At 45.1% G+C, this 25,256-nt stretch overlaps 1 protein-coding gene across 1 annotated transcript in view; it reads left to right on the top strand.

Annotated features, from left to right (window-relative positions):
* Positions 1-2,732: 2,732 nt before the first annotated feature.
* The window catches only part of LOC310865921 (brefeldin A-inhibited guanine nucleotide-exchange protein 3-like), a gene marked incomplete at its 5' end in the record, with an annotated part of 51,517 nt that continues 28,993 nt past the window's right edge, over positions 2,733-25,256 (top strand). Inside the window, one exon of the mRNA XM_083775122.1 lies at positions 2,733-2,951. Within this exon, the coding sequence (XP_083631248.1) occupies positions 2,733-2,951 (219 nt within the window). The remainder of the gene's footprint in view (positions 2,952-25,256) is intronic.

Below are 25,256 nucleotides of genomic sequence, written 5' to 3'. Positions count from 1 at the left end.
CCTATAGTTTACTGTCTCTCTGCATTCTATGATCCTATAGTTTACTGTCTCTCTGCATTCTATGATCATATAGTTTACTGAGACGCTACACTGTCTCTCTGCATTCTATGATCCTATAGTTTACTGAGACGCTACACTGTCTCTCTGCATTCTATGATCCTATAGTTTACTGTCTCTCTGCATTCTATGATCCTATAGTTTACTGTCTCTCTGCATTCTATGATCCTATAGTTTACTGAGACGCTACACTGTCTCTCTGCATTCTATGATCCTATAGTTTACTGTCTCTCTGCATACTATGATCCTATAGTTTACTGTCTCTCTGCATTCTATGATCATATAGTTTACTGAGACGCTACACTGTCTCTGCATTCTATGATCCTATAGTTTACTGAGACGCTACACTGTCTCTCTGCATTCTATGATCCTATAGTTTACTGAGACGCTACACTGTCTCTCTGCATTCTATGACCCTATAGTTTACTGAGACGCTACACTGTCTCTCTGCATTCTATGCAGCTATAGTTTACTGTCTCTCTGCATTCTATGATCCTATAGTTTACTGTCTCTCTGCATTCTATGATCCTATAGTTTACTGTCTCTCTGCATTCTATGATCCTATAGTTTACTGTCTCTCTGCATTCTATGATCCTATAGTTTACTGAGACGCTACACTGTCTCTCTGCATTCTATGATCCTATAGTTTACTGAGACACTACACTGTCTCTCTGCATTCTATGATCCTATAGTTTACTGAGACGCTACACTGTCTCTCTGCATTCTATGATCCTATAGTTTACTGAGACGCTACACTGTCTCTGCATTCTATGATCCTATAGTTTACTGTCATTCTGCATTCTATGATCCTATAGTTTACTGAGACGCTACACTGTCTCTCTGCATTCTATGATCCTATAGTTTACTGAGACGCTACACTGTCTCTCTGCATTCTATGACCCTATAGTTTACTGAGACGCTACACTGTCTCTCTGCATTCTATGCAGCTATAGTTTACTGTCTCTCTGCATTCTATGATCCTATAGTTTACTGTCTCTCTGCATTCTATGATCCTATAGTTTACTGTCTCTCTGCATTCTATGATCCTATAGTTTACTGTCTCTCTGCATTCTATGATCCTATAGTTTACTGAGACGCTACACTGTCTCTCTGCATTCTATGATCCTATAGTTTACTGAGACACTACACTGTCTCTCTGCATTCTATGATCCTATAGTTTACTGAGACGCTACACTGTCTCTCTGCATTCTATGATCCTATAGTTTACTGAGACACTACACTGTCTCTCTGCATTCTATGATCCTTTAGTTTACTGTCTCTGCATTCTATGATCCTATAGTTTACTGAGACACTACACTGTCTCTCTGCATTCTATGATCCTATAGTTTACTGAGACACTACACTGTCTCTCTGCATTCTATGATCCTATAGTTTACTGAGACACTACACTGTCTCTCTGCATTCTATGATCCTATAGTTTACTGAGACGCTACACTGTCTCTCTGCATTCTATGATCCTATAGTTTACTGTCTCTCTGCATTCTATGATCCTATAGTTTACTGTCTCTCTGCATTCTATGATCCTATAGTTTACTGTCTCTCTGCATTCTATGATCCTATAGTTTACTGTCTCTCTGCATTCTATGATCCTATAGTTTACTGTCTCTCTGCATTCTATGATCATATAGTTTACTGAGACGCTACACTGTCTCTCTGCATTCTATGATCCTATAGTTTACTGAGACGCTACACTGTCTCTCTGCATTCTATGATCCTATACTTTACTGTCTCTCTGCATTCTATGATCCTATAGTTTACTGTCTCTCTGCATTCTATGATCCTATAGTTTACTGAGACGCTACACTGTCTCTCTGCATTCTATGATCCTATAGTTTACTGTCTCTCTGCATACTATGATCCTATAGTTTACTGTCTCTCTGCATTCTATGATCATATAGTTTACTGAGACGCTACACTGTCTCTCTGCATTCTATGATCCTATAGTTTACTGAGACGCTACACTGTCTCTCTGCATTCTATGATCCTATAGTTTACTGTCATTCTGCATTCTATGATCCTATAGTTTACTGAGACGTGAAGAATATATTCCATAATGATCTTCATTCCTTGTGTGATTGACATGCAGCTCTGTCCTACTACAGTAGACCTATTTTTGGTGATTGGCACCTACAGGGTGTCTGCCTTCTGGGTGATATAATTATCCTGGAGCTGAAGTCCGGTGGCTAGCCTATTTATATAACAAAGGAGTTTGAGACAGACAGGTGGATCAAAGACTTTGGTTTTACATATGCAATAAAAGTCCGACACCCTACACCCATGTCAACTGTTTAAAAAGGTTAACCAGGATAGGATAATTTGTCAGTCAGGGGCGCAAGCCTTGTGTGCAGGAGACGTCAGCCACTTTGCTGGCTGACGTGAGCCTGTCTATGCTGTAAGCTGTATACTTCGTTGAGAAATAAACATCTTGGAACTTCCATCTCGTCTCATGTCTGCCGTGCACAAATCTCCTCTGTATGGTAGAAAATATACTTCAGATGGTGCCTGAAACTCGTCATGGTGGTGTGTTTTTTTCACGTCAGATGAAACAGAACCGGTGGCTTTTTTTCCCGTCTAATTCGGTGGAGGGGAGTTTTTGTGAACGGCGACGAAGACGTTCCAGCGGACCCGACCGTGATCTCGTCTACGCGGCGGGGATGGTGACGAAGACCACCGCGAGGAGTGTTGGGCAACGGGGACCGATACCAGCCGCCGGACGGTGCGGGCTGCGGAGCGGTCGATGGAGCGGCAACAGCCACACGGAGGCCTTGATCATCACGTCGGCGCGGGGACGGCAATCACGGGCGGCGAGCTGTGAGATGCGGCACGGTGCAGCAGTGGCCGACTGGCTGACCTACAAGCCGAGGGCCTTCACAGTAAGGAGTCTGTGATGACGATGATGTTTGCTTTTCTTTTCGTCCCATCTCTGTTGTACACAGAGTTGGGAGGGGGGAGAGAAGAGATGAGGACGAGGACAGCGAAAACAGCATTGTACTTTTTATCACCTTGAGCCGTGCAGCTGAACGAACATTTCGAGGTAAACTAGAAAGAAGCATACAGAAGAACTTTCTTTGTCCAATTCGGAGGGGAGACGAACTTTCCTTCACTCTGATTACAAATTGTGCGTCACGTTTGTTTTTCAACATGAAATAATATAGGCCTCATGTTGGTATGTGTTTGTCGTATAATTAGATAAGTTGAGTCATATAGCCTAATTATGAGTCAATGAGGTATTTTCCTATAGATATGAAGAGATATGTGTTATTATGGTTAAACTCTGGCGCATCAATGGATTCTTTCGAGTATCACCAGGTGATCTGTCAGGGTAACGTCCGAGGAAGTGACTTAACTGATATTGTATTGACATTGGGTAGCAGAGTTTAGTAGTAAAACATGTAGGTTATTGCATATCGAAAAAGTGCTCTTGTAACAATAGGAGCTGAAAGCGGCATTTTGTTTAAATGTCAGTTAACTGTACTAATCATTTTTCCATTTTTCATATATGTATGGATGTCTGTTTGAAAACCATTTTTGGGAAGTTCTGTACTGTAATGCTGTTATTTTTGGTTTCTTGAATGTATTGTTCAGCTGAGGGTCAAGGGGGGTCTAAGATAATTATGGTTCCATATTTTTAGGTGACCATCTGTGATGGTCAAGGGGGGATATGAAGAATATATTCCATAATGATCTTCATTCCTTGTGTGATTGACATGCAGCTCTGTCCTACTACACGCAGGGAAACTGGAAGTACCCTCACTAAAAACGCCGGGACAACGCTCCACACGTCCCAAACTCTTCTCCCTTCTGGCTCCAAAACTGTGGAATGCACTTCCCATTGCAGTCAGAACTGCAGCATCACTCCCAATCTTCCGCCGTAGCCTGAAAACCCACCTTTTCAGACTCCATCATGGCCCATAGCACTTACCCTAACCCCTTAGATAGAATTTCTGTTGGCTTAGATAGCATTTGACTTAGACTTATAGCATGTTATGTAGACAGCACTATAATTGTATTGTATATAGTCATAGCACGCCATAGTACATATGTATAGCATAGTAGTGAATATGTATAGTTTATTATGTATAGTGTATGTATAGTTTCATCATATAGATATTCCACTGTTACCTTCTTAGCTTACGCATGTTTCATGATAAATGCTTTTATGTGATGTATTCCCATGCTTTTGTTCTTGCCTAAATGTAAGTCGCTCTGGATTAAGAGCGTCTGCTAAATGCCTAAATTGTAAATTGTAAATTGTACAGTAGACCTATTTTTGGTGATTGGCACCTACAGGGTGTCTGCCTTCTGGGTGATATAATTATCCTGGAGCTGAAGTCCGGTGGCTAGCCTATTTATATAACAAAGGAGTTTGAGACAGACAGGTGGATCAAAGACTTTGGTTTTACATATGCAATAAAAGTCCGACACCCTACACCCATGTCAACTGTTTAAAAAGGTTAACCAGGATAGGATAATTTGTCAGTCAGGGGCGCAAGCCTTGTGTGCAGGAGACGTCAGCCACTTCGCTGGTTGGCGTGAGCTTATGCGTTGTTTCACTGCTGTAAGCTGTACTTCGTAATAAACATCTTGGAACTTCCATCTCGTCTCATGTCTGCCGTGCACAATCCTCCTCTGTATGGTAGGAAATATACTTCAGACGCTACACTGTCTCTCTGCATTCTATGCGGCTATAGTTTACTGTCTCTCTGCATTCTATGATCCTATAGTTTACTGTCTCTCTGCATTCTATGATCCTATAGTTTACTGTCTCTCTGCATTCTATGATCCTATAGTTTACTGTGTCTCTGCATTCTATGATCCTATAGTTTACTGAGACGCTACACTGTCTCTCTGCATTCTATGATCCTATAGTTTACTGTCTCTCTGCATTCTATGATCCTATAGTTTACTGAGATTTACATGAATCACATAAAACACAGTAAAAAAAGAAAAAACATGGTACACATAGGAAATATGTGTACCGGCGGGGGCAGCGGCTGTCCACCTCTGAACAGCGCTCAGTGGGTCAATGGAGACCCAATTGGTCTCCGGTTCCAACTCCGATGTTGCAGATTTACCCCCTTTACCCCCCTGCCTGGGGTTTAAGATGATTTACCCCCTTAACCCCCCTGGGGTTTGAGAGGTAAGACATGATCCAGGCTACTAAAATTTACTCCAGCTATTTTTGAGGCCGTTCTCACAATCTGTTGGGTGTTATTTTCCCTTTATGTTCAGGTTTCCGTACCAGAAAATGATGGAGAAGGAGATAATTGACTCAATAAATGCACTGTAGAACAGTTTCATTAGAGATTTGTCAACCTGAAATTTGGCGAGCCTCCTCAAACAAAAGAGGTGTTGTTGGCCTTTCTTAAACAGCAAATCACAGTTTACATCGAATTTCAGCTTGCTATCAAATGCAAAAAAATGCCCAAGTATTTGTAGCTGGTCACCAGGTCAACTTGCTCACCATGGACAACACTGCTCTGGGGGGGATCTCCTATAATAATAATAATATCTGGGGCAAGTGGCATTTCTTCCTCAGCCTAGTGGGAATATGCATGCACAGTTTAACCACAATCGGACGCTGCGTTGAGTAGTTGTCGCGATTTGTACAAAACGGGTACAAAGCGGGCTACTCCTGAAAGGTTTAGAAGCCAATCCTAGCCAATGAGGGTGGATTATGAGAAATCAAACAAACCCATATTGATCACATGACTATGGAGAGCGTGTGTACCGATTTGCGTAAAAAAATCACGGGAATCACACGATGTGTTCATGATTTGCAGCATTTTGTTTGAAACTGTGCACTTTGGACTTTGGAAGCCAATTTTAGCCAATCAGGATGTAGTCTGAGAAATCTGAAAGACCTGTTTCGTTGAATGGCTCTAGAGGGACTGTGTACAAATTTGCATGATGTTTGGACAAAATCTGTAGGTGTACTGTCCAAAAACTTGTTTTGCACAAAGTGGCCTCCTGGTGGCACTACTAACAGGCCGTTCTGGAATTTTTGGGGCAGAGGTTCATCGTTGGCATCCAGGGAAAATTTGGCATCGACCGGGTTAACGGTGCCGGAGATTAGCTGTTCACAGACGGACCGACACAAGTGCAAAACATGCTCTCTCCCCATGCCTTCGGCCTGGTGGAGACAAAAAGCTTGTAGATCGGCTATTTTTGCTACGACAGTAATATGCAACTTGGCCCTCTGGATTGAGTGTGGAACTATAGTGGCCCTCTGGAGTGAGTGTGGAACTATAGTGGCCTCTCTGGAGTGAGTGTGGAACTATAGTGGCCCTCTGGAGTGAGTGTGGAACTATAGTGGCCTCTCTGGAGTGAGTGTGGAACTATAGCGGCCCTCTGGAGTGAGTGTGGAACTATAGCAGCCCTCTGGAGTGAGTGTGGAACTATAGTGGCCCTCTGGAGTGAGTGTGGAACTATAGTTGCCCTCTGGAGTGAGTGTGGAACTATAGCAGCCCTCTGGATTGAGTGTGGAACTATAGTGGCCCTCTGGAGTGAGTGTGGAACTATAGTAGCCTCTCTGGAGTGAGTGTGGAACTATAGTGGCCTCTCTGGAGTGAGTGTGGAACTATAGCGGCCCTCTTGAGTGAGTGTGGAACTATAGCGGCCCTCTGGAGTGAGTGTGGAACTATAGCAGCCCTCTGGAGTGAGTGTGGAACTATAGTGGCCCTCTGGAGTGAGTGTGGAACTATAGTTGCCCTCTGGAGTGAGTGTGGAACTATAGTGGCCCTCTGGAGTGAGTGTGGAACTATATTGGCCTCTCTGGAGTGAGTGTGGAACTATAGTGGCCCTCTGGAGTGAGTGTGGAACTATAGTGGCCCTCTGGAGTGAGTGTGGAACTATATTGGCCTCTCTGGAGTGAGTGTGGAACTATAGTGGCCCTCTGGAGTGAGTGTGGAACTATAGTGGCCCTCTGCAGAGGCGTCTGGGAGAAATGCGAGGCCCTGTGCGAGATGTCGGGGGAATAATAATGAATTAATACTTACTTTTGCCTTCCCTTTCCTACAAATATTATGCCCCTCTCCTCTCCTCTCCTGTAGGCCAGAGGTTGCCAGTACTAGAACCACTGGTGGTGTTTGAGCACCCTCTGGTGGTCCACAGAGGAGTCACACCTAGCTGTTAAAGATTTGAGGACGGATTGATTAGACTGAGTTTAGTCAGAGCAGCAGAATTATTGTCTTATAGGAATGGAAAAATAAACGTACTCATTATGCAGAATGTCCCATTTAAAGTTTACAAATGTATAAAACAATAAATCGAAAATAGACGATCTACAAGCTCACAATGCGTCGCATCACGACGCATTGTGAGCTTGTAGATCGGCTATTTTCAATAGGCTGAAATGTATATAGGGCTGAAGTGGTTAATGTTGTAATAATAATTGTAATAATACAATCTACAAAGTAACTATAGTAGCTAAAGCTGTCAGATAAATATAGTGGAGTTACTGTAGTCTGTATTAGTAAAAGTGGACATTGGAAATTCTCAAGTAAATCTGAAATATCTCAAAACTGTACTTAAGTAAATGTACTTAGTACTTAGTACTTAGTTTTTGAGTGTTTAGCTTTCTGTGTTCTCTGTTTTAAAAGCAGACATGTAAATATCCATGCCTTTATGAATAAATACGTTTGTGGATGTTAGCACATTCTGGACGGGAACCCCATTTGGTGTTATACTTTAGCTATTGAAAAATAGCAAATCTACAAGCTCATAGCGCGGCACCGAGTGCCGCGCTACGAGCTACTACTCTCTCTCTCTCTCTTATTCACTCTCTCTCTTATTCTCTCTCTCTCTCTCTCTCTCTCTCTCTCTCTATCTCTCTCTATATCTATCTCTCTCTCTTACTTAGTGGCGCGCTACGAGCTTGTACATCTGCTATTTTTCAATAGCTAATGCATAACGGAAGGAAAAAGAGTCTAGGACGTGTGGAGCGTTGTCCAGGGTGTTTTAGGGAAGTGAGAAGAGTCTGGGAGGTGTGGAGCATTGGCACGCACACACGCACGCTTTTACTCTCTCTCTCTTATTCACTCTCTCTCATTCTCTCTCTCTCTCCACCAGCAGCGGCCTGTCGGACAGCCAGAGCAACCAGAACCTGCTCAGCCCCGCCCACCGGGCGCTGTCGCCAGGCGCCTCCACCCCCGACAAGTAAGCCTCTCATTGGAGCAGACTCGGCGGAGTCCCTCAGGGATAGTGTCTTGTCTGTTTTCGCTCTACATCAACCCATTCTGACCTGAGATCAGATTCTAAAAATGTCTTCTACATCCTGACAGTTTTCTGAAAAAGCTATGTTTCTATGTCAGTCGTTCTTCGATTTTTCAAAAATAGCAGATCTACAAGCTCGTAGGCGCGCTACCGAGTGTTCTACCAGTATAACTCTGGAGCATTGTCCAGGGTGTTTTAGAGGAGGAAAAAGAGTCTAGGACGTGTGGAGCATTGTCTAGTGTGTTTTAGAAAAGGAAGATGAGACTAGGATGCGTGGAGCATTATCCAGGGTGTTTTAGAGAAGCGACAAGAGTCTGGGATGTGTGGAGAGTTATCCAGGGTTTTTTAGAGAATGGAGAAGAGTCTGGGACGTGTGGAGCGTTGTCCAGGGTGTTTCAGAGAAGGGAAAAGAGAGTAGGATTATGTGGAGCGTTTTCCAGGGTGTTTTAGAAAAGGGAGATGAGACTAAGACGTGTGGAGCGTTGTCCAGTGTGTTTAAGGGAAGGGCCAGTTTAAAATCTTGGGGGACCTGTCTCTGTTTGATGGAGAGGTTTACTATGTGGGTGATGAGTGATGACGGGAGCAATGGAAATGGCTGAGTCTCTGAGAAATTTGGAGGGTATATTGTCATGGCCAGTGGCCTTGTGGGGTTGGAGGGCACTCAGTTTTTTAAGTACCTCCTCAGTTGTTACCATTGCCATTTTAAAATCATCTTTACAAACACCTAGGTTTGTGTAGAAGGCTTTGATGTGCTCTACACCAAAACGCCCAGAGTGGGAGGGCAGTTTGTTAACCAGCATTGTTGCAATGTTTGTAAAGAAGATGTTCAAATGGTTTGCTACGTCAAGCGTGTCAGTGATGAGGGTGTTATTCGATTTGATGTTTATGTTTATGTATGGTGGAGACAAAAAGCTTGTAGATCGGCTATTTTTGCTACGACAGTAATATGCAACTTGGCCCTCTGGGGTGAGTGTGGAACTATAGTGGCCCTCTGGAGTGAGTGTGGAACTATAGTGGCCTCTCTGGAGTGAGTGTGGAACTATAGCGGCCCTCTGGAGTGAGTGTGGAACTATAGTGGCCCTCTGGAGTGAGTGTGGAACTATAGCGGCCCTCTGGAGTGAGTGTGGAACTATAGTGGCCCTCTGGAGTGAGTGAGTGTGGAACTATAGTGGCCTCTCTGGAGTGAGTGTGGAACTATAGTGCTTGTAGATCGGCTATTTTTGCTACGACAGTAATATGCAACTTGGCCCTCTGGGGTGAGTGTGGAACTATAGTGGCCCTCTGGAGTGAGTGTGGAACTATAGTGGCCTCTCTGGAGTGAGTGTGGAACTATAGCGGCCCTCTGGAGTGAGTGTGGAACTATAGTGGCCCTCTGGAGTGAGTGTGGAACTATAGTGGCCCTCTGGAGTGAGTGAGTGTGGAACTATAGTGGCCTCTCTGGAGTGAGTGTGGAACTATAGTGGCCCTCTGGAGTGAGTGTGGAACTATATTGGCCTCTCTGGAGTGAGTGTGGAACTATAGTGGCCTCTCTGGAGTGAGTGTGGAACTATAGTGGCCCTCTGGAGTGAGTGTGGAACTATAGTGGCCCTCTGGAGTGAGTGTGGAACTATATTGGCCTCTCTGGAGTGAGTGTGGAACTATAGTGGCCCTCTGGAGTGAGTGTGGAACTATAGCGGCCCTCTGGAGTGAGTGTGGAACTATAGTGGCCTCTCTGGAGTGAGTGTGGAACTATATTGGCCTCTCTGGAGTGAGTGTGGAAGTATAGTGGCCCTCTGGAGTGAGTGTGGAACTATAGCGGCCCTCTGGAGTGAGTGTGGAACTATAGTGGCCTCTCTGGAGTGAGTGTGGAACTATAGCGGCCCTCTTGAGTGAGTGTGGAACTATAGTGACCCTCTGGAGTGAGTGTGGAACTATAGCGGCCCTCTGGAGTGAGTGTGGAACTATAGCAGCCCTCTGGAGTGAGTGTGGAACTATAGTGGCCCTCTGGAGTGAGTGTGGAACTATAGTTGCCCTCTGGAGTGAGTGTGGAACTATAGTGGCCCTCTGGAGTGAGTGAGTGTGGAACTATAGTGGCCTCTCTGGAGTGAGTGTGGAACTATAGTGACCCTCTGGAGTGAGTGTGGAACTATAGTGACCCTCTGGAGTGAGTGTGGAACTATAGTGGCCCTCTGGAGTGAGTGTGGAACTATAGTGGCCCTCTGGAGTGAGTGTGGAACTATAGTGGCCCTCTGGAGTGAGTGTGGAACTATATTGGCCTCTCTGGAGTGAGTGTGGAACTATAGTGGCCCTCTGGAGTGAGTGTGGAACTATAGTGGCCCTCTGGAGTGAGTGTGGAACTATATTGGCCTCTCTGGAGTGAGTGTGGAACTATAGTGGCCCTCTGGAGTGAGTGTGGAACTATAGCGGCCCTCTGGAGTGAGTGTGGAACTATAGTGGCCTCTCTGGAGTGAGTGTGGAACTATATTGGCCTCTCTGGAGTGAGTGTGGAACTATAGTGGCCCTCTGGAGTGAGTGTGGAACTATAGCGGCCCTCTGGAGTGAGTGTGGAACTATAGTGGCCTCTCTGGAGTGAGTGTGGAACTATAGCGGCCCTCTTGAGTGAGTGTGGAACTATAGTGACCCTCTGGAGTGAGTGTGGAACTATAGTGGCCCTCTGGAGTGAGTGTGGAACTATAGCGGCCCTCTGGAGTGAGTGTGGAACTATAGCAGCCCTCTGGAGTGAGTGTGGAACTATAGTGGCCCTCTGGAGTGAGTGTGGAACTATAGTTGCCCTCTGGAGTGAGTGTGGAACTATAGTGGCCCTCTGGAGTGAGTGAGTGTGGAACTATAGTGGCCTCTCTGGAGTGAGTGTGGAACTATAGTGACCCTCTGGAGTGAGTGTGGAACTATAGTGACCCTCTGGAGTGAGTGTGGAACTATAGTGGCCCTCTGGAGTGAGTGTGGAACTATAGTGGCCCTCTGGAGTGAGTGTGGAACTATAGCGGCCCTATGGAGTGAGTGTGGAACTATAGCAGCCCTCTGGAGTGAGTGTGGAACTATAGTGGCCCTCTGGAGTGAGTGTGGAACTATAGTTGCCCTCTGGAGTGAGTGTGGAACTATAGTGGCCCTCTGGAGTGAGTGAGTGTGGAACTATAGTGGCCTCTCTGGAGTGAGTGTGGAACTATAGTGACCCTCTGGAGTGAGTGTGGAACTATAGTGACCCTCTGGAGTGAGTGTGGAACTATAGTGACCCTCTGGAGTGAGTGTGGAACTATAGTGGCCCTCTGGAGTGAGTGTGGAACTATAGTGGCCCTCTGCAGAGGCGTCTGGGAGAAATGCGAGGCCCTGTGCGAGATGTCGGGGGAATAATAATGAATTAATACTTACTTTTGCCTTCCCTTTCCTACAAATATTATGCCCCTCTCCTCTCCTCTCCTGTAGGCCAGAGGTTGCCAGTACTAGAACCACTGGTGGTGTTTGAGCACCCTCTGGTGGTCCACAGAGGAGTCACACCTAGCTGTTAATAGAAGATTTGAGGACGGATTGATTAGACTGAGTTTAGTCAGAGCAGCAGAATTATTGTCTTATAGGAATGGAAAAATAAACGTACTCATTATGCAGAATGTCCCATTTAAAGTTTACAAATGTAAAGTGTACAACAAATCGAAAATAGACGATCTACAAGCTCACAAAGCGTCGCATCACGACGCATTGTGAGCTTGTAGATCGGCTATTTTCAATAGGCTGAAATGTATATAGGGCTGAAGTGGTTAATGTTGTAATAATAATTGTAATAATACAATCTACAAAGTAACTATAGTAGCTAAAGCTGTCAGATAAATATAGTGGAGTTACTGTAGTCTGTAGTAGTAAAAGTGGACATTGGAAATTCTCAAGTAAATCTGAAATATCTCAAAACTGTACTTAAGTAAATGTACTTAGTACTTAGTACTTAGTTTTTGAGTGTTTAGCTTTCTGTGTTCTCTGTTTTAAAAGCAGACATGTAAATATCCATGCCTTTATGAATAAATACGTTTGTGGATGTTAGCACATTCTGGACGGGAACCCCATTTGGTGTTATACTTTAGCTATTGAAAAATAGCAAATCTACAAGCTCATAGCGCGGCACCGAGTGCCGCGCTACGAGCTACTACTCTCTCTCTCTCTCTTATTCACTCTCTCTCTCTCTCTATCTCTCTCTATATCTATCTCTCTCTCTTACTTAGTGGCGCGCTACGAGCTTGTACATCTGCTATTTTTCAATAGCTAATGCATAACGGAAGGAAAAAGAGTCTAGGACGTGTGGAGCGTTGTCCAGGGTGTTTTAGGGAAGTGAGAAGAGTCTGGGAGGTGTGGAGCATTGGCACGCACACACGCACGCTTTTACTCTCTCTCTCTTATTCACTCTCTCTCATTCTCTCTCTCTCTCCACCAGCAGCGGCCTGTCGGACAGCCAGAGCAACCAGAACCTGCTCAGCCCCGCCCACCGGGCGCTGTCGCCAGGCGCCTCCACCCCCGACAAGTAAGCCTCTCATTGGAGCAGACTCGGCGGAGTCCCTCAGGGATAGTGTCTTGTCTGTTTACGCTCTACATCAACCCATTTTGACCTGAGATCAGATTCTAAAAATGTCTTCTACATCCTGACAGTTTTCTGAAAAAGCTATGTTTCTATGTCAGTCGTTCTTCAATTTTTCAAAAATAGCAGATCTACAAGCTCGTAGGCGCGCTACCGAGTGTTCTACCAGTATAACTCTGGAGCATTGTCCAGGGTGTTTTAGAGGAGGAAAAAGAGTCTAGGACGTGTGGAGCATTGTCTAGTGTGTTTTAGAAAAGGAAGATGAGACTAGGATGCGTGGAGCATTATCCAGGGTGTTTTAGAGAAGCGACAAGAGTCTGGGATGTGTGGAGAGTTATCCAGGGTTTTTTAGAGAATGGAGAAGAGTCTGGGACGTGTGGAGCGTTGTCCAGGGTGTTTCAGAGAAGGGAAAAGAGAGTAGGATTATGTGGAGCGTTTTCCAGGGTGTTTTAGAAAAGGGAGATGAGACTAAGACGTGTGGAGCGTTGTCCAGTGTGTTTAAGGGAAGGGCCAGTTTAAAATCTTGGGGGACCTGTCTCTGTTTGATGGAGAGGTTTACTATGTGGGTGATGACGGGAGCAATGGAAATGGCTGAGTCTCTGAGAAATTTGGAGGGTATATTGTCATGGCCAGTGGCCTTGTGGGGTTGGAGGGCACTCAGTTTTTTAAGTACCTCCTCAGTTGTTACCATTGCCATTTTAAAATCATCTTTACAAACACCTAGGTTTGTGTAGAAGGCTTTGATGTGCTCTACACCAAAACGCCCAGAGTGGGAGGGCAGTTTGTTAACCAGCATTGTTGCAATGTTTGTAAAGAAGATGTTCAAATGGTTTGCTACGTCAAGCGTGTCAGTGATGAGGGTGTTATTCGATTTGATGTTTATGTTTATGTATGGTGGAGACAAAAAGCTTGTAGATCGGCTATTTTTGCTACGACAGTAATATGCAACTTGGCCCTCTGGGGTGAGTGTGGAACTATAGTGGCCCTCTGGAGTGAGTGTGGAACTATAGTGGCCTCTCTGGAGTGAGTGTGGAACTATAGCGGCCCTCTGGAGTGAGTGTGGAACTATAGTGGCCCTCTGGAGTGAGTGTGGAACTATAGCGGCCCTCTGGAGTGAGTGTGGAACTATAGTGGCCCTCTGGAGTGAGTGTGGAACTATAGTGGCCCTCTGGAGTGAGTGAGTGTGGAACTATAGTGGCCTCTCTGGAGTGAGTGTGGAACTATAGTGGCCCTCTGGAGTGAGTGTGGAACTATAGTGGCCCTCTGGAGTGAGTGTGGAACTATATTGGCCTCTCTGGAGTGAGTGTGGAACTATAGTGGCCCTCTGGAGTGAGTGTGGAACTATAGTGGCCCTCTGGAGTGAGTGTGGAACTATATTGGCCTCTCTGGAGTGAGTGTGGAACTATAGTGGCCCTCTGGAGTGAGTGTGGAACTATAGCGGCCCTCTGGAGTGAGTGTGGAACTATAGTGGCCTCTCTGGAGTGAGTGTGGAACTATATTGGCCTCTCTGGAGTGAGTGTGGAACTATAGTGGCCCTCTGGAGTGAGTGTGGAACTATAGCGGCCCTCTGGAGTGAGTGTGGAACTATAGTGGCCTCTCTGGAGTGAGTGTGGAACTATAGCGGCCCTCTTGAGTGAGTGTGGAACTATAGTGACCCTCTGGAGTGAGTGTGGAACTATAGTGGCCCTCTGGAGTGAGTGTGGAACTATAGCGGCCCTCTGGAGTGAGTGTGGAACTATAGCAGCCCTCTGGAGTGAGTGTGGAACTATAGTGGCCCTCTGGAGTGAGTGTGGAACTATAGTTGCCCTCTGGAGTGAGTGTGGAACTATAGTGGCCCTCTGGAGTGAGTGAGTGTGGAACTATAGTGGCCTCTCTGGAGTGAGTGTGGAACTATAGTGACCCTCTGGAGTGAGTGTGGAACTATAGTGACCCTCTGGAGTGAGTGTGGAACTATAGTGGCCCTCTGGAGTGAGTGTGGAACTATAGTGGCCCTCTGCAGAGGCGTCTGGGAGAAATGCGAGGCCCTGTGCGAGATGTCGGGGGAATAATAATGAATTAATACTTACTTTTGCCTTCCCTTTCCTACAAATATTATGCCCCTCTCCTCTCCTCTCCTGTAGGCCAGAGGTTGCCAGTACTAGAACCACTGGTGGTGTTTGAGCACCCTCTGGTGGTCCACAGAGGAGTCACACCTAGCTGTTAATAGAAGATTTGAGGACGGATTGATTAGACTGAGTTTAGTCAGAGCAGCAGAATTATTGTCTTATAGGAATGGAAAAATAAACGTACTCATTATGCAGAATGTCCCATTTAAAGTTTACAAATGTAAAGTGTACAACAAATCGAAAATAGACGATCTACAAGCTCACAAAGCGTCGCATCACGACGCATTGTGAGCTTGTAGATCGGCTATTTTCAATAGGCTGAAATGTATATAGGGCTGAAGTGGTTAATGTTGTAATAATAATTGTAATAATACAATCTACAAAGTAACTATAGTAGCTAAAGCTGTCAGATAAATATAGTGGAGTTACTGTAGTCTGTAGTAGTAAAAGTGGACATTGGAAATTCTCAAGTAAATCTGAAATATCTCAAAACTGTACTTAAGTAAATGTACTTAGTACTTAGTACTTAGTTTTTGAGTGTTTAGCTTTCTGTGTTCTCTGTTTTAAAAGCAGACATGTAAATATCCATGCCTTTATGAATAAATACGTTTGTGGATGTTAGCACATTCTGGACGGGAACCCCATTTGGTGTTATACTTTAGCTATTGAAAAATAGCAAATCTACAAGCTCATAGCGCGGCACCGAGTGCGGCGCTACGAGCTACTACTCTCTCTCTCTCTCTTATTCACTCTCTCTCTCTCTCTATCTCTCTCTATATCTATCTCTCTCTCTTACTTAGTGGCGCGCTACGAGCTTGTACATCTGCTATTTTTCAATAGCTAATGCATAACGGAAGGAAAAAGAGTCTAGGACGTGTGGAGCGTTGTCCAGGGTGTTTTAGGGAAGTGAGAAGAGTCTGGGAGGTGTGGAGCATTGGCACGCACACACGCACGCTTTTACTCTCTCTCTCTTATTCACTCTCTCTCATTCTCTCTCTCTCTCCACCAGCAGCGGCCTGTCGGACAGCCAGAGCAACCAGAACCTGCTCAGCCCCGCCCACCGGGCGCTGTCGCCAGGCGCCTCCACCCCCGACAAGTAAGCCTCTCATTGGAGCAGACTCGGCGGAGTCCCTCAGGGATAGTGTCTTGTCTGTTTACGCTCTACATCAACCCATTTTGACCTGAGATCAGATTCTAAAAATTTCTTCTACATCCTGACAGTTTTCTGAAAAAGCTATGTTTCTATGTCAGTCGTTCTTCAATTTTTCAAAAATAGCAGATCTACAAGCTCGTAGGCGCGCTACCGAGTGTTCTACCAGTATAACTCTGGAGCATTGTCCAGGGTGTTTTAGAGGAGGAAAAAGAGTCTAGGACGTGTGGAGCATTGTCTAGTGTGTTTTAGAAAAGGAAGATGAGACTAGGATGCGTGGAGCATTATCCAGGGTGTTTTAGAGAAGCGACAAGAGTCTGGGATGTGTGGAGAGTTATCCAGGGTTTTTTAGAGAATGGAGAAGAGTCTGGGACGTGTGGAGCGTTGTCCAGGGTGTTTCAGAGAAGGGAAAATAGAGTAGGATTATGTGGAGCGTTTTCCAGGGTGTTTTAGAAAAGGGAGATGAGACTAAGACGTGTGGAGCGTTGTCCAGTGTGTTTAAGGGAAGGGCCAGTTTAAAATCTTGGGGGACCTGTCTCTGTTTGATGGAGAGGTTTACTATGTGGGTGATGAGTGATGACGGGAGCAATGGAAATGGCTGAGTCTCTGAGAAATTTGGAGGGTATATTGTCATGGCCAGTGGCCTTGTGGGGTTGGAGGGCACTCAGTTTTTTAAGTACCTCCTCAGTTGTTACCATTGCCATTTTAAAATCATCTTTACAAACACCTAGGTTTGTGTAGAAGGCTTTGATGTGCTCTACACCAAAACGCCCAGAGTGGGAGGGCAGTTTGTTAACCAGCATTGTTGCAATGTTTGTAAAGAAGATGTTCAAATGGTTTGCTACGTCAAGCGTGTCAGTGATGAGGGTGTTATTCGATTTGATGTTTATGTTTATGTATGGTGGAGACAAAAAGCTTGTAGATCGGCTATTTTTGCTACGACAGTAATATGCAACTTGGCCCTCTGGGGTGAGTGTGGAACTATAGTGGCCCTCTGGAGTGAGTGTGGAACTATAGTGGCCTCTCTGGAGTGAGTGTGGAACTATAGCGGCCCTCTGGAGTGAGTGTGGAACTATAGTGGCCCTCTGGAGTGAGTGTGGAACTATAGCGGCCCTCTGGAGTGAGTGTGGAACTATAGTGGCCCTCTGGAGTGAGTGAGTGTGGAACTATAGTGGCCTCTCTGGAGTGAGTGTGGAACTATAGTGCTTGTAGATCGGCTATTTTTGCTACGACAGTAATATGCAACTTGGCCCTCTGGGGTGAGTGTGGAACTATAGTGGCCCTCTGGAGTGAGTGTGGAACTATAGTGGCCTCTCTGGAGTGAGTGTGGAACTATAGCGGCCCTCTGGAGTGAGTGTGGAACTATAGTGGCCCTCTGGAGTGAGTGTGGAACTATAGTGGCCCTCTGGAGTGAGTGAGTGTGGAACTATAGTGGCCTCTCTGGAGTGAGTGTGGAACTATAGTGGCCCTCTGGAGTGAGTGTGGAACTATATTGGCCTCTCTGGAGTGAGTGTGGAACTATAGTGGCCTCTCTGGAGTGAGTGTGGAACTATAGTGGCCCTCTGGAGTGAGTGTGGAACTATAGTGGCCCTCTGGAGTGAGTGTGGAACTATATTGGCCTCTCTGGAGTGAGTGTGGAACTATAGTGGCCCTCTGGAGTGAGTGTGGAACTATAGCGGCCCTCTGGAGTGAGTGTGGAACTATAGTGGCCTCTCTGGAGTGAGTGTGGAACTATATTGGCCTCTCTGGAGTGAGTGTGGAAGTATAGTGGCCCTCTGGAGTGAGTGTGGAACTATAGCGGCCCTCTGGAGTGAGTGTGGAACTATAGTGGCCTCTCTGGAGTGAGTGTGGAACTATAGCGGCCCTCTTGAGTGAGTGTGGAACTATAGTGACCCTCTGGAGTGAGTGTGGAACTATAGCGGCCCTCTGGAGTGAGTGTGGAACTATAGCAGCCCTCTGGAGTGAGTGTGGAACTATAGTGGCCCTCTGGAGTGAGTGTGGAACTATAGTTGCCCTCTGGAGTGAGTGTGGAACTATAGTGGCCCTCTGGAGTGAGTGAGTGTGGAACTATAGTGGCCTCTCTGGAGTGAGTGTGGAACTATAGTGACCCTCTGGAGTGAGTGTGGAACTATAGTGACCCTCTGGAGTGAGTGTGGAACTATAGTGGCCCTCTGGAGTGAGTGTGGAACTATAGTGGCCCTCTGGAGTGAGTGTGGAACTATAGTGGCCCTCTGGAGTGAGTGTGGAACTATATTGGCCTCTCTGGAGTGAGTGTGGAACTATAGTGGCCCTCTGGAGTGAGTGTGGAACTATAGTGGCCCTCTGGAGTGAGTGTGGAACTATATTGGCCTCTCTGGAGTGAGTGTGGAACTATAGTGGCCCTCTGGAGTGAGTGTGGAACTATAGCGGCCCTCTGGAGTGAGTGTGGAACTATAGTGGCCTCTCTGGAGTGAGTGTGGAACTATATTGGCCTCTCTGGAGTGAGTGTGGAACTATAGTGGCCCTCTGGAGTGAGTGTGGAACTATAGCGGCCCTCTGGAGTGAGTGTGGAACTATAGTGGCCTCTCTGGAGTGAGTGTGGAACTATAGCGGCCCTCTTGAGTGAGTGTGGAACTATAGTGACCCTCTGGAGTGAGTGTGGAACTATAGTGGCCCTCTGGAGTGAGTGTGGAACTATAGCGGCCCTCTGGAGTGAGTGTGGAACTATAGCAGCCCTCTGGAGTGAGTGTGGAACTATAGTGGACCTCTGGAGTGAGTGTGGAACTATAGTTGCCCTCTGGAGTGAGTGTGGAACTATAGTGGCCCTCTGGAGTGAGTGAGTGTGGAACTATAGTGGCCTCTCTGGAGTGAGTGTGGAACTATAGTGACCCTCTGGAGTGAGTGTGGAACTATAGTGACCCTCTGGAGTGAGTGTGGAACTATAGTGGCCCTCTGGAGTGAGTGTGGAACTATAGTGGCCCTCTGGAGTGAGTGTGGAACTATAGCGGCCCTCTGGAGTGAGTGTGGAACTATAGCAGCCCTCTGGAGTGAGTGTGGAACTATAGTGGCCCTCTGGAGTGAGTGTGGAACTATAGTTGCCCTCTGGAGTGAGTGTGGAACTATAGTGGCCCTCTGGAGTGAGTGAGTGTGGAACTATAGTGGCCTCTCTGGAGTGAGTGTGGAACTATAGTGACCCTCTGGAGTGAGTGTGGAACTATAGTGACCCTCTGGAGTGAGTGTGGAACTATAGTGACCCTCTGGAGTGAGTGTGGAACTATAGTGGCCCTCTGGAGTGAGTGTGGAACTATAGTGGCCCTCTGCAGAGGCGTCTGGGAGAAATGCGAGGCCCTGTGCGAGATGTCGGGGGAATAATAATGAATTAATACTTACTTTTGCCTTCCCTTTCCTACAAATATTATGCCCCTCTCCTCTCCTCTCCTGTAGGCCAGAGGTTGCCAGTACTAGAACCACTGGTGGTGTTTGAGCACCCTCTGGTGGTCCACAGAGGAGTCACACCTAGCTGTTAATAGAAGATTTGAGGACGGATTGATTAGACTGAGTTTAGTCAGAGCAGCAGAATTATTGTCTTATAGGAATGGAAAAATAAACGTACTCATTATGCAGAATGTCCCATTTAAAGTTTACAAATGTAAAGTGTACAACAAATCGAAAATAGACGATCTACAAGCTCACAAAGCGTCGCATCACGACGCATTGTGAGCTTGTAGATCGGCTATTTTCAATAGGCTGAAATGTATATAGGGCTGAAGTGGTTAATGTTGTAATAATAATTGTAATAATACAATCTACAAAGTAACTATAGTAGCTAAAGCTGTCAGATAAATATAGTGGAGTTACTGTAGTCTGTAGTAGTAAAAGTGGACATTGGAAATTCTCAAGTAAATCTGAAATATCTCAAAACTGTACTTAAGTAAATGTACTTAGTACTTAGTACTTAGTTTTTGAGTGTTTAGCTTTCTGTGTTCTCTGTTTTAAAAGCAGACATGTAAATATCCATGCCTTTATGAATAAATACGTTTGTGGATGTTAGCACATTCTGGACGGGAACCCCATTTGGTGTTATACTTTAGCTATTGAAAAATAGCAAATCTACAAGCTCATAGCGCGGCACCGAGTGCCGCGCTACGAGCTACTACTCTCTCTCTCTCTCTTATTCACTCTCTCTCTCTCTCTATCTCTCTCTATATCTATCTCTCTCTCTTACTTAGTGGCGCGCTACGAGCTTGTACATCTGCTATTTTTCAATAGCTAATGCATAACGGAAGGAAAAAGAGTCTAGGACGTGTGGAGCGTTGTCCAGGGTGTTTTAGGGAAGTGAGAAGAGTCTGGGAGGTGTGGAGCATTGGCACGCACACACGCACGCTTTTACTCTCTCTCTCTTATTCACTCTCTCTCATTCTCTCTCTCTCTCCACCAGCAGCGGCCTGTCGGACAGCCAGAGCAACCAGAACCTGCTCAGCCCCGCCCACCGGGCGCTGTCGCCAGGCGCCTCCACCCCCGACAAGTAAGCCTCTCATTGGAGCAGACTCGGCGGAGTCCCTCAGGGATAGTGTCTTGTCTGTTTACGCTCTACATCAACCCATTTTGACCTGAGATCAGATTCTAAAAATGTCTTCTACATCCTGACAGTTTTCTGAAAAAGCTATGTTTCTATGTCAGTCGTTCTTCAATTTTTCAAAAATAGCAGATCTACAAGCTCGTAGGCGCGCTACCGAGTGTTCTACCAGTATAACTCTGGAGCATTGTCCAGGGTGTTTTAGAGGAGGAAAAAGAGTCTAGGACGTGTGGAGCATTGTCTAGTGTGTTTTAGAAAAGGAAGATGAGACTAGGATGCGTGGAGCATTATCCAGGGTGTTTTAGAGAAGCGACAAGAGTCTGGGATGTGTGGAGAGTTATCCAGGGTTTTTTAGAGAATGGAGAAGAGTCTGGGACGTGTGGAGCGTTGTCCAGGGTGTTTCAGAGAAGGGAAAAGAGAGTAGGATTATGTGGAGCGTTTTCCAGGGTGTTTTAGAAAAGGGAGATGAGACTAAGGCCTCTTTTAGACGGGGACCATCTCCATATAACACGTCAAAGTCCCGTTGCGTTCTCATTTTTTCTTACCCTTTACACGAGAACGCACAAGTTATGATATAATGTGCTATTATGCTATACTGTCGCTAGGTGGCGATAACGGGCTGCCAAATAGACAGGTCACCCACGTACAAGAAGAAGACGCAAGTGGCGCAACACTGCTCTGGGCGCGCCACGGGATGATATATATTTATTAAATAAACGTTGCTGCCGCGGCTGCCGTCTATCACAACTTCACAAGGCTTTTTATTTACATCATGGTTTTACATTCAACATCGCTGATGAGCAGCACTTTGTAGGCGAGGAGGGAGGCTTGTTCAGGAACTCCATTATATCATAATGATATTGCTCTGCATCAATGTAATAAACATAGGCTATGCGCTGCCGCTGTGAGCCAATTAACGTGAGCCATGATGTCATAAGTTTTGCGGATTCACCGTTTTGCCTGTTTATATGGAGACCATAGGAAACGGTGTTCTCAAAGATTTGCACTCTGGGAGGCGTTTTCACTTCGATGCGTTTTCACCTCCTGAGAACACCGTTCTCGTCTAAATGACAGCGCTAAACGGTACTTTATTTTGCCGTTTTTTATGAACACCATCCTCGTGTAAATAGCACCTAAGACGTGTGGAGCGTTGTCCAGTGTGTTTAAGGGAAGGGCCAGTTTAAAATCTTGGGGGACCTGTCTCTGTTTGATGGAGAGGTTTACTATGTGGGTGATGACGGGAGCAATGGAAATGGCTGAGTCTCTGAGAAATTTGGAGGGTATATTGTCATGGCCAGTGGCCTTGTGGGGTTGGAGGGCACTCAGTTTTTTAAGTACCTCCTCAGTTGTTACCATTGCCATTTTAAAATCATCTTTACAAACACCTAGGTTTGTGTAGAAGGCTTTGATGTGCTCTACACCAAAACGCCCAGAGTGGGAGGGCAGTTTGTTAACCAGCATTGTTGCAATGTTTGTAAAGAAGATGTTCAAATGGTTTGCTACGTCAAGCGTGTCAGTGATGAGGGTGTTATTCGATTTGATGTTTATGTTTATGTATGGTGGAGACAAAAAGCTTGTAGATCGGCTATTTTTGCTACGACAGTAATATGCAACTTGGCCCTCTGGGGTGAGTGTGGAACTATAGTGGCCCTCTGGAGTGAGTGTGGAACTATAGTGGCCTCTCTGGAGTGAGTGTGGAACTATAGCGGCCCTCTGGAGTGAGTGTGGAACTATAGTGGCCCTCTGGAGTGAGTGTGGAACTATAGCGGCCCTCTGGAGTGAGTGTGGAACTATAGTGGCCCTCTGGAGTGAGTGTGGAACTATAGTGGCCCTCTGGAGTGAGTGAGTGTGGAACTATAGTGGCCTCTCTGGAGTGAGTGTGGAACTATAGTGGCCCTCTGGAGTGAGTGTGGAACTATAGTGGCCCTCTGGAGTGAGTGTGGAACTATATTGGCCTCTCTGGAGTGAGTGTGGAACTATAGTGGCCCTCTGGAGTGAGTGTGGAACTATAGTGGCCCTCTGGAGTGAGTGTGGAACTATATTTTTTTTTTTAAACAATATATTTATTGCATTTCTTTTTTTTTAGACAAACGGACAGTACAACAAAACAATACATAATACAGACAATACAATTATTTAAAATGAAAAAACAAACAAAACATACAATACATACATATATAAATACAGTATTAATAAAATAAAATAAGGGCACTTAGAATGGTAACAACAGAGTCCTTATAGCCACAAGATCAAACAGCTGCAGAGAATACAATTACACATTTTCAGTTTCCACCATTAAATAAGATAAATCATTAACCGTAATATATTCGATAAACCGTCCCCATATCTTATCAAACATCTCCTGTTTATTCTTCAAAGTGTAAGTGATTCTTTCCAGAGGAAGACACAATGATAACTCCCTAAACCACTGAGCAATACTGGGTTTGCCTATCTTTTTCCACGATAAGGCTATAGCCCTTTTGGCTTGTAGTAAACATAAATCTAGAAATCTTTGTTCGCTACTCTGAATCTTATGGCCAGGTGGGTAAAGACCTAATAGAAACAGTTTTGGGTCAAGCTCAATATCTATCGACAATATCTTCTGAATCTCCCTCCTCACTTCTTCCCAGAATTTTTTCACTCTTGGACATGCCCACAGACAATGGAAAAGTGTACCTTTGTCTTTACCACATCTGATACAAGTGTCTGGAATATCTGCACTAAATTTATTTAATTTCTCTGGAGTGATATAGACCCTCATCAGCCAATTATATTGCAACAGTTTTAACCGAGTGTTACCCGTCTGGGAATGAGCATCCATACAGGCTGAGCTCCATTCTTCCAATGTCAATTCCTCTTGTAGATCAGCCTTCCATGCATTATATTTGGATTCAGAGGATTCAGGAGATATTTCTACTAACATAGAGTATAAATCAGAAATGATGCCCCTATTAAAGGGGTTCCTGATAAGCTCTTTTTCTATTATTGACAGGGGAGGGAGTGTCAGAGAGTTCACCTGTTTAACCCCTATAAAGCTTCTGAGTTGTAAATACTTGAAGAAGTGTGTACGGGGTAAATTGTATTTGGCAGCTAGTTCATCAAAAGAGAATAGATTCCCCCTTTTGTCAAAAACATCCTTCCATTGTTTAATCCCTTGCTTGGCCCATATCTTGAAGCCCCCATCCGCCCTTCCTGGGGTGAAATGTTCATTTCCCCAAATTGGGCTGAATCGAAAACTGGGTTGGATATCCAAAAGATAAAGTCTGACATCCTGCCAAACTTTAATCATATTTTTAACTATAGGATTAGCTGTATATTTTATCAGTTTTTTACTCGAATTAGAGTAAAGATATTCGGGCAGTGGGAGCTTCAAAGAGTGTGATTCAATGTTCCTCCATGTGGGGGATTCCTTCTCTGTATAATAGAACATTATAGTTCTCAACTGAGCTGCCCAATAGTACCATAACATATTAGGGCACTTTAGCCCTCCTCTATCATAAGGTAAATATAACAAAGACAAACGGAGCCTGGGGCGTCGGTTATTCCAAATAAAATTACGAAACAACTTTCCATTTTAGTAAAAAAGCCGTCAGGGGGCGGCAAGGGGATATTCTGAAACAAATACAACAGTTTAGGGAGTGTGTTCATTTTGAGAATATTTATTCTACCTATAAGAGAAATTGGAAGATTTGACCATCTGTCCAGCGCTTCCGTAATAGACTCTATAATTGGGCTATAATTCTGATTTACCACATCTTCTAGTTTAGGGACAATCTGGATACCTAGATAGGTAAATTTGTCTACCGTTCTAAAGTGACTTGCGTAATTCGGCGGATTAGCCCTCTCTTTTGGGTTGAGGAGCATTATAGAAGATTTCGAATTGTTAACTTTATATCCGGATATACTGCCAAAATGCTTAATAAGCTCCATAAGCTCTGGTATCGACTGTTCCAGATTTTTAGAAAAAGAATCACGTCATCAGCATATAACGCAATTTGATGATCAAACCCTCCAATATTTATACCTGTAATTCTTGTACTTCCCCTCACTGCTACAGCAAAAGGCTCTATTGCGATTAAAAACAAAAGGGGGGATAAGGGACATCCTTGTCTGCAGCCCCTACCTATCCTTATCTGTTTTGATACAATATTATTGGTGATTACCTCTGCATAAGGATTGTTGTACAAGAGTTTGACCCATCTACAAAACTTTTCTCCAAGGCCAAAACGCTCCAAAAGTTCAAACAAGTAAGGCCATTCTACCCTATCAAATGCCTTTTCGGCGTCCAGTGATAATAAGGCAGTATCTGGCGCCCCCTTCTGGTCATGTAAAATATTTAGGACCCTCCTCACATTATGAAATCCCTGTCTTCCAATCATAAATCCGTTTTGATCTCCCGTTATGATTTCAGGTAATAAAACCTCCAGTCTTTTGGCCATAATTTTACAAAGTATTTTTAAATCTGAATTCAATAGGCTAATCGGCCTCATGTTTTCACATTTATCGTTTGATTTCCCCGGTTTTGGGAGAAGGGTGATCAGGGCTCCTCTCAGAGTAGGCGGGAGTATACCAGTCTGGAAAGATTCTGAAAACATTTCC

Source organism: Protomyctophum parallelum (genome assembly GCF_964188405.1).
Source record: "Protomyctophum parallelum genome assembly, chromosome: 10".
Lineage (NCBI taxonomy): Eukaryota > Metazoa > Chordata > Actinopteri > Myctophiformes > Myctophidae > Protomyctophum > Protomyctophum parallelum.
This window is presented reverse-complemented; position numbering and strand designations above follow the sequence as displayed.